Source organism: Belonocnema kinseyi, chromosome 7 (genome assembly GCF_010883055.1).
Source record: "Belonocnema kinseyi isolate 2016_QV_RU_SX_M_011 chromosome 7, B_treatae_v1, whole genome shotgun sequence".
Classification (NCBI taxonomy): domain Eukaryota; kingdom Metazoa; phylum Arthropoda; class Insecta; order Hymenoptera; family Cynipidae; genus Belonocnema; species Belonocnema kinseyi.
Genome location: NC_046663.1, coordinates 94,301,505 through 94,317,932, shown reverse-complemented (window position 1 = coordinate 94,317,932; position 16,428 = coordinate 94,301,505). Strand labels below are relative to the sequence as shown.

Sequence of the window (16,428 nt, the reverse complement as noted above, 5' to 3'; positions counted from 1 at the left end):
ATCAACTATTTACACATTTCGTTCAGGATTCATTTTCTTATTGAATATTCATCACTGGTTTAAAAAGTAACCATTTATTTCTTCCATTTTTTGTTTAAAAATGATCTTTTTGAGTTGAAAATACAAATATTTTGATGAAAATTCGTGTATTTTATGTACGTCTTACATCGGTTGGTTACATACTTTGGTTTCAGTGTCTTCGAAAATAAAACCAAAAGTGATTTGAAGTTACATTTTTAACATCTTGAATGAAACGGCCGAAATTTGAAATCAAAGATTTAAGTGGTTACAGTTGTGAATTGTTATCAATAAAAATTAAGAATATTGTTTATTTTACTGTTTTAATTTTGCAGTGTACACACATGTTTCATTTTATTTGTTTAAATTATCATTATAAACTATTGTAGAGCACAGAAAAAGATTCAAATTTCAAGCATTTCTTATCTAAAACTCAAATTACAATTTGAATTCAGATTTATTAACCACAGTACCGCTTCCCTCGCATAGACTTGCAGAGTAAATTGTCTTCAACGGACACCAGCAATTAGTATGCCTTAATCGATGGGTGCCCGAGGTTCAATAAAACACCTCGTTGCTTGCAATTCTGAACCATGTTCATATATATAGATATAAGAATCACATTTTTTTAAATGATGCCTACAAATTTCGATGTTTGATTTTCACGAAAAGCCTCACGGATATATTCTTTTGCAATTATTATTATAAGGCTTATTTTTTGTTCAATATTTTGTATTTACAATGATTTGTGCTTTTTCACATGCGTATTTAGGAATCGTCAATCATCAGTATCTTCATTGAAAAGTCACATAAAATATTTTAAAATAATATTGGCATAACGTTCAAGATCGAAGTTGAAGGTTGCATGAAGTATTTTCTAAGAAAACCACAAATTTACATTTTACACATTTACATTTTTTCATATTGAAAAAAAATTAGTATCTCTTTTGTTTTTACTGTATTTCATAAAAAGAATCGACAACTCTTCTGAATGCATCGAACATGTTAGAAATAATTAATTAAACCAGAATAAGTTTGAAATTTTCTGACGTAGGTATTAATCAAATAAAATTATAATTTGTAAGTTTCTGATGTTTTAAAGTAGGTTTTAAAAAGAAGCTAGATTAAACATATTATATTTTAATAAACGGAAATATAAAAGAATCATAATCTTCAGAAATAGTGAATAAAATATTCTTGAGCTCATTCGAAAGTCAAATTTCGAAATTTTGTATTCTAAACTTAATTTTTTTAATTCAAAACGTAATTCTAAAAATTTCAAAAGCATCTTTAGATTAAATGATGTAATGTTACCTTTGAAACGTGTTAGATAACCTTAAAAGGTTTAGTGAATTCCGAAGTTATGCATAATTGCTTAAATAAAACAGTGTACTTTGTACCTTGGACGCAATATCTTGTTCCTTATAAAACGTAATTGAAGAATGAAGTTTCATGGTTTCATTTCGTCAAAAAGTATTTGAGAAACATTATTCGTAAAGTAGACATCCCAGACATTTAAGGCCATGTCGTCCTTACCCGATTTCTTTCTTGCACATTTTTTGAGATTATCTATGACAATGCAAACGAAAAATAAAAACGTTCTTTAGCGCTTTTTATTTAATTTTCCAAATGTTCAACTCTATATCCCAGTTTGTATTAGATGGCCTTGAATAACTTTTTTATATATTGTTGTAATTTGAATCTAAATTTGTGAGTAATTAGTTTGTTCCATTTTTTTTTATTTGGAGACAACAAAACATAGAACTATTCGGAATTTTTTTCAGGTGTTCGATAGAATCAAGAAAGAAAACAACGAAGATCTCTTCAAAAAATTAATCGCTGTCGCAGGAGATGTTGGAGAAGACAACCTAGGCCTTTCATCCAATGACAGGTTGACTTTAGTCGAACATATTAATATAGTTGTACATTCAGCAGCCACACTGGACTTTGAAGCCGATTTAAAGAGTACAGTCAATATTAATTTATTGGGCACTCGGCGTGTCGTACAGATCTCCCAGGAAATTAGAGACCTCAAGGTGAGTGTTAAATTATTCAGCTAACATCACCCTTATATTTTCAGTAAATATTTATTAAGAAAAAAAATGTCATACTTCTAAATTTTCAGATAACATTTACTTGAGGTAGTTTGTCGTGCCAAAATTAGTTCTTCTGAAAAAAAAGTTTTCTATGATTTTAAGAATTGAAATGATATTATCAGTCGTCTTATGAAAGAAAAAAAATAATTCTATAAAAAAAAGTTTAAAACTGACGACAAAATAATTATTTTAACAAGAGTTCTTGTACATGCATGTTTTTCTTACTTTCGCTTCTTTGAAATGTCAGTAGGAAATTAATAATTTTATGGTTATTTTGTAAGCTAAAACATTTATAAAAATAATCCTTGAAAGAATGATGGTGATCTAAAAATTTAAGAAAAGCTCTAAAAGTCACCCCTATTTATACCCGATTTTCAAAATTCATATAATCGATAAAAACACCCAAAATGTAATGCTTTCTCAGGGATTTAACATCTTGAAAAATTATTCTTGTTGCTCCCCCGAAGAACGTTGGTGGCCAGATATTTCGCTATCATTCCCAAAAGATACCCATAATTAATCAATTCGGACTGTCTTGATCGATTTTTTTATTTTTTGTGGCTTATTAATTAGAGGTTGTTTTTGGAATTGAAAGCGAGGTTTCTGGCCACTACCGTTCTTCGGGGGAGCAATAAGAAGAATTTTTCCAAATTTGAAATCAGTATGAAAAAATCAACTTCTGTGTATTATTGTCGATTTTCCCAATTCAAAAAATCCTTTCTCATTAAGGGTGGGTTTCAGGGGTTTGAGTGGGGCTTCTCAACGTAAAAAAATTCCGTCTGGTGACGACTCCTAACGGTTAGAGTTATTACTTTGTTGAATATGTATTAAATTTGTCAAGTTCGTAGCTCAGTTTGCTGTCACAAGGAAGGAAATCGCGTTAGGGGTGGTTTCGCACCCTCCCCCCTCCCTCAAATAAAAAATCTGGCGATATATCTGCATGAAATTCATTTTTAGGTGGCCGAAAAAATTACAGAAGACAAATTTAATTTCACAATTTTTTGTTTTCATCGCTCATTTGAACGTTTAAAACTTTTTGTCATTGTTTTCAATTTTTAAAATAAGTGAAAATTGTTTTAACGAGTTTAGCCATAGACAAAGGTCGTAGCATGATAAGGATGGTCTGGGTGCTCCCGTTGATGTGATCCATATTACGGGGGTAAGTGGCTTTTTCTATAAGATAAATTTATCTTAAGTATTCAAAAAAATTCTCTTTTACAAAAAGATATAAACAAATTTTGAAAAATCAAAAAATCATATTTTTTGGGAAACGGCCGAGACGATCTTGATCGTTAAAATACATGTTATAGAGGGTACTAAAGAGTTCTGAAAAAAATTCAAGAACTAATTCTGTTGAATGTAAGGGGCTAAAAAAATTATTAATATTTTGAAATAATTTATTTTTAAAGCAAGTGATTTTAGTACATCAAACTTTTTTTTCATTCAAGTATTCAATGTATATTTTTGCGGAGGTTATCGAAGCATTACCTCGTAGTATACCAGTATACCACGTGGTGCCCAGGATGCACCACGTGGATGTCGTCAGTCAAATTATCATCCTTTACTTCATATACACCACATTTAACTATGTATATCCTATTATTAATAACTTAACAAACAAATCCTCCCCTTCCGTCACGAAGAACTGAGATCATTCCGCAATTAAAAATAAAAGTAAACCACAAATGCTAGTACAATACGCGTGAAAAATGCATGTATTTTGAAAACTCCAAAATTTAAAATTAAGTTTTTTTATAGTAAAAAAAACTATTTTTTCCAGTTTTTGCTCACATAAAAAGTGTGTAATTTTTTAAGGAACTTGTAGATTTAAATAATCGAAATAAAATATATGTGTATTTGTATTTTCTTAAAAATGAGCCCAAGATGACATTTTTTTATTAAGGGCATGTGACACATTCACATTCCTATATTACCGACCTCACTTTTTCAGTTCACTGAATAATTTTTTGAACTTGAAATCTTTTTTGTAAAGAAAATATTGGACTGAAACTTTGGAAAATTTATCAGAAGACCATAAAGTGCGTTTATGTACGTTATTTGAGTAGGAATTGCGATTAAAATTATTTTCAAAGAAATTAACTGGAACCCTTTTTTATATAACCTTGACATTTTTTGAACCTAAGAACTTTTCTTATATTTAAAATATCTGTGAGATGTAAAAAAACCGTACATAAACGTAATTTACTGACGGTTCTTGCATTCCTCCAAGTTTGAGGGCGATTTTTTTACATATAAAAAAAGTTCTCAGGTTAAAAACATTTCAAGGTATAAAGAAAATATGTCAAAAAATGATCCCAGTCTTAATTTCTTTGAAAATCACTTTAGCGAAATTTCAACTTAAATTAAAGTTATGACATATTTTTGAGAAGAAAAACTTTATTTCAACGCTGAATATCTTGGAGTCTATGCATTATAGAAAAAAAAAACTCCAAAGAGAAAAAATGTTTGTTTTTACATGTAAAATAAGTTTGTGTGCAGAAAAAATAATGTTGGGAATTTTTTTTCTTCATTTTTTACCATTTTTTGTTTTTATGTTAAATTAATATTTTCTAACTTTTATACACAGAATAATATAATTATAAATCTATTAACTATATTCTTTTATGTATAAAGATTATAAAATATTAATTTGAAAAAAAATGGTAAAAAATGAAGACAAAAGTTGTTCCCAAAATTGTTTCTTCTTTAAACACACTTATATGACATGTACAAATAAATATTTTTTCTTCTCGGAGTTTTTTTATGATGTATAGACTCCGAGATATTCAGCATGGAAACAATTGTGTGTGTTTTTTTTAAATGTCATAATTTTAAAACAGCTCAATAAAATAATCTCATCTTGGGCTGATTTTGAACAAAATAATAATATGCATGAATTTCATTCCGGTATTTTTTTTGTTAATTCAACAAGTTCCTTCAAAAATTACACTTTATTTGGACCAATTTCGCTCAGGGTGGGCAATACTCGTTGACCAGGTGTCTATGTGTAAATTGTTGTGTATCGTGTATTTATACAGTGTTATATGCTTTGTTAAGTTATTAGTAGAGGATGCATATATATATAGTCTTTATATAGTGTATATGAAGTGAGGGATGTTATTCTGATTGAAGACCTCCACGTGGTGTAACCTGGGCAAATATGAAATTACTTTTGCGAATGTCAGCAGTGAACGATCGAAAAGAGGTATTTTCCATCTACTTAGAATAAATTCATGCTGTGACTGAGGAATAATTCGAATAATAATTTGGTATTTGATTTTTATTACACTATTGCGTAGAAATTTGTGCGTCATAAGCTATTAATTCAGTTGACCTTTCATTACCATGGAATTGCATGCATATGAGGGGCCAACAGGTAGTTTTTATTATTTTTTTAACTATGAAGTAATGAATCTATCACTTTCGCAAAAATATATATTGAATACTCGAATGTGAGGTGATATAGGAGAAAAAGGATGGTGTACCAAAAGTAATTCCTTTAAAAGAAACTTATTTAAAAATTTTTTTCTTCCCCATATTAGACTGAATTAGTTCTTGAATTTTTTAAAGAACCTCTAGTACACTTTAAAGCATATATTTTAACAATCAAGATCGGTTCAATCGTTTTCGAGAAAATATGAATTTTTTATTTTTCAAAATTTCCTTACAACTTGTCAATTTGTTTGTTTGTTGAATTAATACTTGGGGGGTTAATTTATCTTATAGGGGAAAATTGACAGGGACATGCAATATGGAAAAATTAATAGTAAGAAAAAATTGAATGGCAAAAAACATTGTTAAAATGAATGTTTTTAGTCAGTTAAAGAAGTTTTTAACACGAATTTCCCATAAGAAAAAAAGATGTTTTTGTCAATCGTTTTCGTAACCCTCAATATTATTTCCATCGAGTTGAAACGCAACCTTTCTCTTCACAATTAGCCATAGAATACGAATAGAATATGACTTTTCAAATATTAACAACATAAGTCTGTTTTATAGGGCCCAAAAAACACCCATATGTGAAAAAATGGGTTTTGCGATTTTTTGGCGCTAAATATGACTTTTTTGCGGGTATTTAATGCAAATTGTTTCTGGCACATGAAAGACCATTTTATACTGATAGTTAGATGTTCACATACATTTTTTAAACAATATATTATTGTTTTTAACCATTTTCTCATAGAATGGTGTTAGAAAGACGCGGTTTTTTCAAAAAAAAAACTCCTATTATGGTCCAATTTTCAATTAGATGGAAGTGATCGTTCATCAATGTTAATAAAAGTGATTATTTAAACAATTTATTATATTTTTAAAAATTCTCTTTAAAAAATGCTACAATATTGCAGTTAAAAAATATCTCTTTCAGTGACATTTTCAATTAAGTTAAGTAAGTAATTAGAGTCAAGAAAATTAATTGTTTAAACAATTTATTATTATATTTGAATAATGCTAGAAAGATACTGTTTTTTCTGAAATTTCTTGCTTTTGTCCAAATTTCAATTAAAGTGAGGTAACAATGAATTCAAGTTAACAAGAATAATTGTTTAAACAATTTATTATCATTGTTAATAATATTCTCTTTGATTAATTGGTAGAATGTTGCAGTTTTTTCTGGAATTTTCAACTGTTTGTCTATTGTTCATTAGGCGTGACTTAATAATGAATTGAATTTAGCAACAATAATGGTTTAAACATATTATTATTATTTTTAACTATCTTCATCTATATTAATACTTGATAGTTGCGGTTTTTTCGGCCATTTTAACCTTTTAAACCTTTTTCACCATTTTTCATGTTGTGAGGTAATAATTAATGAAATTTAACAAAAATGTTGTTTAAACAATTTAATATTGTTTTTCACTATCTTTTCTCAGATAAGTGCTAAAAAGTCGAGGTTTTTTTCTAAAATCTTTAACTTTCCATCGTCTTTTTATTTATGAAGAAATAATAAGTTAACCACAAAAAAAAATGATTTTTCAAATAGTATGGTTGTATTCAATATGATCGGTGTAGAAAATTTAAAGCATATTTTAAATATCTGTTTTATTTCAGAAAAATATATTTATAAAAAAGAAAGAGATTATTTAAAATGTTGTTTTCTCTAATGTTTATTTATTAATGGTTAATAACTAAGCAGGCGAAATAAAGTTGAAGATTTTATTAAAAAAACACAACTTTCAAGCACTTATCTAGGAAAAGATTGTTATAAACAATAATAATTTGTTTAAACAATTATTTTTGCTAAATCTAATTAATTATTAAGTAACGCCTAATGGAAAATAGACAGACAGTAAAAAACTCCAGAAAAAACCGCGACATTCTATCAATTAAGCAAAGAGAATATTATTAACAATAATAATAAAGTGTTTAGAGATTTCTTTTTGTTAACTTTAATTCATTATTTACTTCACTGCTATTGAACATTGGACAAAAAGCCAGAAATTTCAGAGAAAACGGCATCGTTCTAGCATTATTCAAATATAATATTATTGATAATAATAAATTGTTTATACAATTAATTTTCTTGACTCTAATTAATTAATTAACTTATTATCATAGAAAGTTTAACTAAAAGTGATTTTTTTAAACTGCAATTTGGTAGCATTTTTCTAAGAGAATATTATTAACAATACTGATAAATTGTTTAAACAATCACTCTTATTAATATTGATGAACTATCACTTCGCTCTACTTAAAAATTGGACCATAAGTGGAATTTTTTTGAAAAAACCACGTCTTTCTAACACCATTCTATGAGAAAATGGTTAAAAACAATAATAGATTGTTTAAAAAATGTATGGGAACATCTAACTATCAGTATCAAATGGTCTTTCATGTGCCAAAATTAATTTGCATTAAATAGCCGCAAAAAAAGTCATATTTAGCGCCAAAAAAGTCATATTTAGCGTCGAAAAATCGCAAAACCCATTTTTTCACATGGGGGTTTTTTGGGATCCTATTAAACCGACTTATGGTGTTGAAATTTGAAAAGTGATATTTTATTCGTATGTTATGGCTAATTGTAAAGAGAAATGTTGAGTTTCAATTCTATTTGAAGTAGTATTGATGATTCTGAATAAGATTGACATACACGTCCTTTTTTCTTATAGGAAATACGTGTTAAGCTTCATGGAGCTTGCGGCATCTCAAATATCATTTTTTTTTCAAAATAAAAAAAATGCATTTATTTTTATGTGGATTCGAACAAATTTCTGGGGTGTCCCTATAAAAATAAAAATAAAAATTCCAATGCATTTTTGGGCTACCCTACTATACATATTATAACTACTACACCATCAGAAATATTAATCTGATTTTCCATGCACGAAGTTGACTTCAAAAATGATTTCATTGTAAGATAAACTTGCCTTCCTTATCTTAGTTTTAATGAATTTTTAAAAATATCTTTACAAGTATTGTGCAATCAATCATAATTTCATTTAATTTGATTAATTTAATGTAGTTTGAAGTTAATCTTTGAATGTATCAAACTCAATTTGAAATTTTTAAGTTTTATAATGTAACAATGTATAAAACAGTTGGAAGTTTCTCCTTTTTTAGGTTTCAATTTAAGATTTTTTACTAAAATTGCTTGTGCTGTGAAGAATATACAATTATTAATTCTTCAATTTTATAACTGTTTTTAAACTAAATATGTATGTTCACTTTGGTTCTTAAAAAATATAATTTAGACGTTCTTGATTTCAGTTTCGTCTTTTTTTATTGATTTTGTGTTGATTTTATTTTCTCAGTGACTTTTAAATGCATATATTAGATTTTTATACACATGAAATTATCCCTTTTTATATTACCATAATTGTAAATAATTTAATGAAATTTTGTTAATTCATTTTTAAGGGAAATACGAATTTTTTCTTAATTGCTTCACTTTTTTCTATAATAAGTAACTATTTTAATTTACTTATGTATTTTATTTTACAATTGGCAGACCGTATTTTAAATCCTTATAGAAAATGTGAAAAAGTTGTTAAGGAAGACAAAAATTATTATTTTCCTTAAGAATCAGTTTCCAAATTTTACATTAAATGATGTAAAATACCGTTAATGTAAAAAGGAATAATTCTGTATATATACAAAAATGCAGTATAAGCATTTTCAAGACACTGAGAAAATAAAAACATAAACAAATCAATAAAAAAGACAAATCTGAAATAGGGGGGTCTCTAAATCAAGTCAATTTTGAATTTGTTGTGTCTAAACATTTTTTGATTAAAAAGGTACAACGTAGTCCAGGGTGTGTGTGTTCAGATTTCAAAGTCATATTTTTTTACCTTATAAAATCAATCGTCCTAATGTTCAAGTACATACGAATTTGTTAAGTATTACAGGATTTTAGGCCTACATTGTTCAAAGTTTAAGATCGTCATTGAAAATAGTATTATTTCAATGTATCAAATTATAAAAAATTAATTTTAAACCCTTTGAAATTGAAATTATTCTATTTATTAAGCTTAATTCAGAAATAGTTTGGACTTCAAATGTTGTTCACAATACATTGAAAAAATTTAAAAGCTTTTTTCAGTTTTAAATCATACTAGTATGAATTTATACAATGAAGTAAATTTTCATTTATGATAAAATTGTTCAAAATTAGTCACGATTCAAATTGTTCAACTCTGAACATTGTTATCATTAAAAATGCTGGAATTTAAATATTACGAATAGGAAATTGATCAATTTTAAGCTTTTTCATTTACAACTTAAAATACTGGTACAATTTAACGAACTTTTTAATACCTGAATTTTGCTTAAAATATGAATGGTTCTTTAAGATTGTTTAATTGTTTAAACTTCAAGTTTAATTAATTCAATTTTAAATATTCGAAGAGTGGAAGTATAGAACAAGATAACCAAAAAAAAATGGGAACTTTTCAAAAAAATATTATATAACATTGTAAAACTATTTATTAGATAAAACAAATAGTTAAATAGTTAAAAATTAAATAAAGTTATTAAGTTTCTGAATATGGGCAAATAAAGTTTGACGTAAAAAAATTTGATTTTCAAAATCAGCTTTAGGTAATGATTAAAAATAAAATTTTCAATTTTTCGAAACAAATATAAATTTCACCCGAAATATGGGGATCATGAATGAGAATAAAAAATGTTTGATCCGAAAGAATTATTCTGTTCCGAGAAATAAAAAAATAAAGGTCACGATAGCACAGTATGATAGAAATTTTTTTCTAAAAATATAGCAAGAAAAAAAAGAAAATATATTACTCCTCGTTATTAAATTATACTAGTTAAAAGAAGTATCAATGCTAAGAGGTTGAAAAAATTATTACTGACCTAAAATTCTAACTAAAATTGTTAATTTCTGTTTATTTAAATCATTGTATAAAAAACGATATTTTGAAGAAAAACTTTTAACTAAATATGTATTATTTTTTAAGAATTTGTTATGAAATAAATTCATTTTCGATAAAAATCTTTATCTAGTTGTTCTGTTTTTTACTTCATTGACTTTTTAGTTAATGCAATCAGTATATCGAATCTATTAACGAACATATTTTAACATTCAGTCCTGAAATGTTTAAATGGTAGTTTATTAAAATATAAATATTTTTATTTAATATAGTTTCATTTAAAAACTTGTCAGTTTAATATAGACCAATTTTGAGAAGCAGAAAGTAAAATTTTTAATTAAACCATTTTGAGTGTTGGAATTTGAAATTGTTCCATTAAAAAAATTCAATTTTGTATATAATTTCATACTTCTTATTCTCTGTATATGTGTAACTAATATCTACATTTTTCTGCATTGATTTTTTATTTAACTAATGACATTTTTTTAGGCCTTGGTTCACGTTTCAAGCGCTTACGTAAATTCAGTTCTTCGCGAATGTCACGAGAAACTTTATCCTCCCCCAGTCGATGTGGAAGAACTTTTGAAACTGGTTGAGGAATCTGACGACGCTACTTTAAAAGCGGAGACTGCCAAAATTATTAAAGATCATCCCAATCCCTACACTTTCACGAAACATTTGGCTGAACATGAAGTTGCGAATTCAAATCTTCCAGCGACTATTGTGCGCCCCTCAATGAGTAAGATTGTCTTTCAATTATCTGCTTGAAAAATTTATTTCACTTTTTTCAAAATAATTAATATTAAAATCATTATCAATTCAGAAATTTTTCTCAAGATAATCTTCTAATGTATTTTAGTAACTGGAGCATGGAAAGAACCGGTACCGGGATGGACTGTTTCAAAGAATGGACCGCAAGGTTTTTTGATGGGAGCCAGCAAGGGAGTCGTGCGACGTTTACCAGTTGCGAAAGATCTAATTTACGACTATATTCCTGTTGACCTCGTCGTAAACAGTATTCTTGTCTGTGCTTACAACATCTCTCAAGATAGGTAATAATTAAACTGTTTTCCATCAAGGAAGCTTTAAATTCAAATTTAAAATTTTTGAAATGCACAAATATTTATGTATTTTAAAAGTTCAAACGGGATGTCGCATATGGGCGATTTTTCTTCTTTCAAACACATACAATATTTGTCTTAACATGAAGAAACCGTTTCTTTAACACTTGTCTTTTTTCATAGAACCAAAAGAAAACTTTAAAATAAGGAAAATCATTTTTTTTTTATGGAGAGCCAATGAATATTTATGCAAAAAATTTCGTTGAATCAAAGAATCTTTTGTTTTTTTAGTTTAATTTAGTTTAGTTTACAGAGTGGACGCTGGATTGCCAAACCAGGAAATAACAGTGAATTTGTTTCTTGTCCGAGAATTAAAAAAATGTTTAGAAAAAAAACAATCTATCTAATCACTTGCAATATCACAGATTTAATATCATAGGACGATATAATGTAATTCAAAATAATCTATCTTTTCTTACTTTCTTTTAAATTTAACTTTATAAATTTTTGTAATTATTCAGTTTACAATGCGTATATCTAAAATCTTTTACGTTAACATTTTCTCACTTTATATCTTCATTTTTAAACGCATATTTTTTTAGTTCAAAAAAGTTTAAAATAAAGCGTTAGACTTAAACAATTCAAAATTAAAAGCGTTTGAAACGGAAAACTTTGTATAAAAAACGTTTTTAGTTGATCAACCATAAATATAAATGCATGACGTCCGGCTGTCACTTTAGAAACTATTTTCAATTTTTAAATAACTTCAAATTAATAAAGTCTTATTTAAACGCCTTGATTAAATTTCATATTCTATTCAAATATTGTTTCAGTCTAAAATGCTCTATTTTTAACTCATTTAATTAAAAAAAAATTGATTTAAAAAAAAAATTGATTAATATTTAGCGATAATTAACTATTTATTTAAAACGAGCAATTATAAATCAAATATTCAAAACTAAACAATTTGAAACTAAATTGTTTGAACAAGTAATCCTTAAATCGTTAAAATTTCAAAGAGCTACATTAAACTTTGAACATTACAATTTTAATTCTTCCTTTGAAAAAATTTCATTTGTTAGTGAAATTGTTGAATTTTTATATATAAATAACAATTGAACATTTTTTAATAAAGAAGAAAATCGAGTAAGCTGATGAGATATTTAGAAGTTTTAAAAAGAATCAGAATCCAAAACTGGGAGTGATTTAAAATAATTTAAAACAATACGTAGATTTTTGCAGATTTTGAAAAAAAGAGTTAGAAGCTTTTTTGAAACTGTGAAAGGTTTCAAAAGAATTTTTCAGGATTAGAGAATATTGTATGATCAATTATCACAGTTAAAAAAAAGTTTAGAACAGGCTGGACCGGGAAACGGGGAATTTTATGCGGCCAAAAAAAAACCGGGAAATGACCATGAATTTTTTTTTAACCGGAAATTTTTCGAGTTAAAACTCAAATCTGTCCAAGTTTGATTTCAACAGTTTTTAAAATAATGGGTTGAATTTTTATCTTTTTCAAATATGAAATCATTCAGTTAACAATGCGTAATTCGAAAATCTTTCACTTACAAATTTTCCATTGCGGATTTTAATTTTTTAACGTACACTTTTTATTTTAAAAGTTTTTAAGTGCAGTATTAACGACTTAAAAGATTTAAAAAAATATTAGTAGCGTTTGTAACCGACAATTTTCGATAAAAAAACCTTTTTAGTCTATCAAATTTTAATATAAGTTGTAATGATTTTTAAATTTAAACTATACATTAAGGATTAACAAGTGAATAATAATTGATTTTATAAGCCGATTCGGAATCACTTTAAAATTTAAGAATTTCGAGATTTTAACTAATATTTTTAGCGTACATTTTTTATTTAATGAATTTCAAAGTGCAGTTTTAGACTTAAAACATTTAAAATTATTATTAGCGTTTGAAATAGACAATTTTTGATTTAAAAAAAAAAACCTTTTTAGTTGATCAGCTTTGAATATAAATTAATAAATAATTTTTTTAATTAAACTGTACTTTTATGAATAAAAAGTAAATAATATTTTATTTTAAAAGGCGATTCGGAATCAGTTAAAAATTTAAAGATTTTAAGGTTAAAAATTAAACTGTTTTAATTTCAAAGTCTTCATATTTAAACAAATATAAACGCCCCATTTAAACTTTATAAACAATTTTAAATTTTGAATTTTTAATTGAACTGTACTTTAATGATTAAAAAGTGAATAATATTTGATTTTAAAAGATGATTCGAAATCAGTTCAAAATAAAAAAATTAACAGATTTTAAGGTTAAATTTAAACTGTTTTCATTGCAAAGTCTTAATATTTAAACAAATGTAAACGCCCCATTTAAACTTTATAAACTATTTACAATTTTGAAATAACTTCAAAAATAAATATTCACAATTTATTGTTATTATTGTTTCAGCCTAAAATTCGAACATTTAAATTTTGAAATATTTTTATTAGGAAAAATAAAAATTGCTTACTATTTAGAAATATTTTATTGTTCAAGTAAAATCAGTGAATATAAATCAAATATTCAAAACTAAGCAAAAAACTATACTTTCAACGTTACCATGTTTGTTTTTCTATTTCAAAAAATTTAATTTACAAGTAAAATTATTGAATTTTGATGTATAATAAATATTGTACACCTATAATTCCTGAACAAAATTCAAGTAAGTTGAAGAGATATTTATTAAGTCTGAGAAGATTCAAAATTAATTTATAAGTTGAAATGAGGAGGGGTTTTTCAAAACTGAACATATCCACTTTCAGAAATTTTTCAGCAGAGCCAAAAAACATGTACAGCGTGTTGAGTTTTGAAGAGAACACACGTTTTCGAGCGACTATTTCAATGGGAAATAACCACTTTTGAAAGATGAGGTTCGGTCAACTTCAACAAACTATCAATCTCAGCCCGAATCAGCGAAAAAAACGAATTTTGACCAGAAGTGGAGATGTTCAGTTTTGAAAAACCCCTCCTCAAATGATTTCAAATAACTTAAACTAAGTGTCTATGTATACCGATAAAATCCGGCTATTCGTACCGAAAATTGGGTGCAAATAGCCCACAGCATAATTTAAATCAAAATATAGATTTTTTAAGATTTCGAACAAAAAATTTACAAGCGTTTTAAAAATTATGAAAGGCTTTAAAAGAATAAAATAAATTTTCTTAAGATTCCCAGGAAAATTGAAAATGACTTTAATTTGAAAAATTAATTTTAAGTAATTATTTCTAAAGATTTACAAAATTATCAAAATTGGATCAGGAAGATTTGAAGGAACTTTTTTTAATTTTGAAATATGTAAAAAATGTAGGAAGAATTCGAATAATTTTAAAAGATGCTTAGAAGTTCTGAAAAAGTTTTGAAAATAATTTATAATTTTAATATATTTAAAAAAATGTATAGATGTTTCAAGATTTTGAAATAAAATTTTAAAGCTTTTTATAGATTTTTAAACTGTTTAACATGAAAATAATTTATCTTTTAATTTAAGAACTATTCAGTTTATAACAAAAATCTAATTGTTCAATTTTTAATATTTCTAGGTTAAAAGATTTTGAAACTTGTTAAGGATTTTGAAATATTTTAAGATAATACAAAAATTTTCTTAATATTCCTGGTAAAATTGAAAATGATCTTTATTTTGATAAACTAATTTAAAAAGAATATTTAATAATATCTGAAAACAAAAACATACTTTGCTGTATAAAAAACAATTAAACAATTGTTAATTGGAAAATACTTAAAAACAATATAATTTAACTAAGAATTTCACTGTTTTTTAAATTCTTCAATCGAATGTGCAAGTAAGCTTTTGCAATAATTGCTGAATTAAAGCATTTTAAACTTCAATTTAAAAAATTTAAGTTTCAAGAGTTCCAGTTTAATTGATTTAATCTACAGATATGTTTTAAATACTTCAAATGGAAATTTTTTTAGGCTTAAGACTTAGATTTTTATTATTAAACGTGAAAAATTTTTGCGAACCGAGAATTTTTTTGTTTGCCTAAAACGACCACCCTATTTTACTTTCATCAAGTAATGCAATTTTTTTTTAAATTTTTGTAGACATAATTAGTTTTTCATTTGTTAACACATCGCATATTAATATTGATAATTTATTTATTGCTTTCAGTAAGAAGGAACTGAAAATATATCATTGCACATCGAGCACGTCTAATCCATTCAGATGGCAGCGAGTTTCGGAAAGAGTTGACGAATTTCTTCACAAATATCCTTTGTGCAGTGCAGTTTGGTATCCATCCCTCAAACTTTTGCCCTCTCTCTTCTGGTTCCGGATCTCTGCAATATTCGTGCACATGATCCCTGCCTATGTTTTAGACACTGTGACTCAAATCTGTGGTGGAAGGCCAATGTAAGATTCGAATTTTGCTGTTTCCATTAACTCCATTGCTGATTATTATTTAATTTACATTGTATTATACACTTGCTCTTATAAAATTCTGAATTTATTTTAGAGTTCTCTAAACTGACAGAAAGTTTCATGAAAACATTTTTATTTCAGATTGGTTCGCCTCCACACGAACGTAAATAAATCCCTCGTTCTTTTGGAAAAGTTCATTTTCACTGAGTGGAAGTTCTATAACCCAAGTACACTCGAATTACACGATTCACTTTCAGCTGAAGACAAGCGTCTTTTTACGCTGGATGTTAGAGGTTTAAATTGGGAGGAATACTTTGTAGATTTAACGCAAGGTGTCAGGCAGTATCTGAGCAAAGAGAGTCCTAAGAGTTTAACAAAAGCACGCACAAAGGACAAGATGTAAGTAAATTAATTGAGAACCCAAATTTCTATGGAGACTTTCAATTAAATTGAATACGAATCACTGTTCATCCCCTCTTTTCTCCCAATTAAATTTCAAAAATATCCTTAAATATCTA

General features: G+C 26.5%; 1 protein-coding gene across 1 annotated transcript in view; it reads left to right on the top strand.

Annotated features, from left to right (window-relative positions):
- LOC117176192 (putative fatty acyl-CoA reductase CG8306) overlaps positions 1-16,428 on the top strand; it is a 28,382-nt gene that overhangs the window by 3,026 nt on the left and 8,928 nt on the right. The window contains exons 2-6 of the mRNA XM_033366298.1: positions 1,803-2,054; positions 10,934-11,183; positions 11,304-11,496; positions 15,662-15,901; positions 16,052-16,309. Coding sequence (XP_033222189.1) covers positions 1,803-2,054; positions 10,934-11,183; positions 11,304-11,496; positions 15,662-15,901; positions 16,052-16,309 — 1,193 coding nt within the window. The remainder of the gene's footprint in view (positions 1-1,802; positions 2,055-10,933; positions 11,184-11,303; positions 11,497-15,661; positions 15,902-16,051; positions 16,310-16,428) is intronic.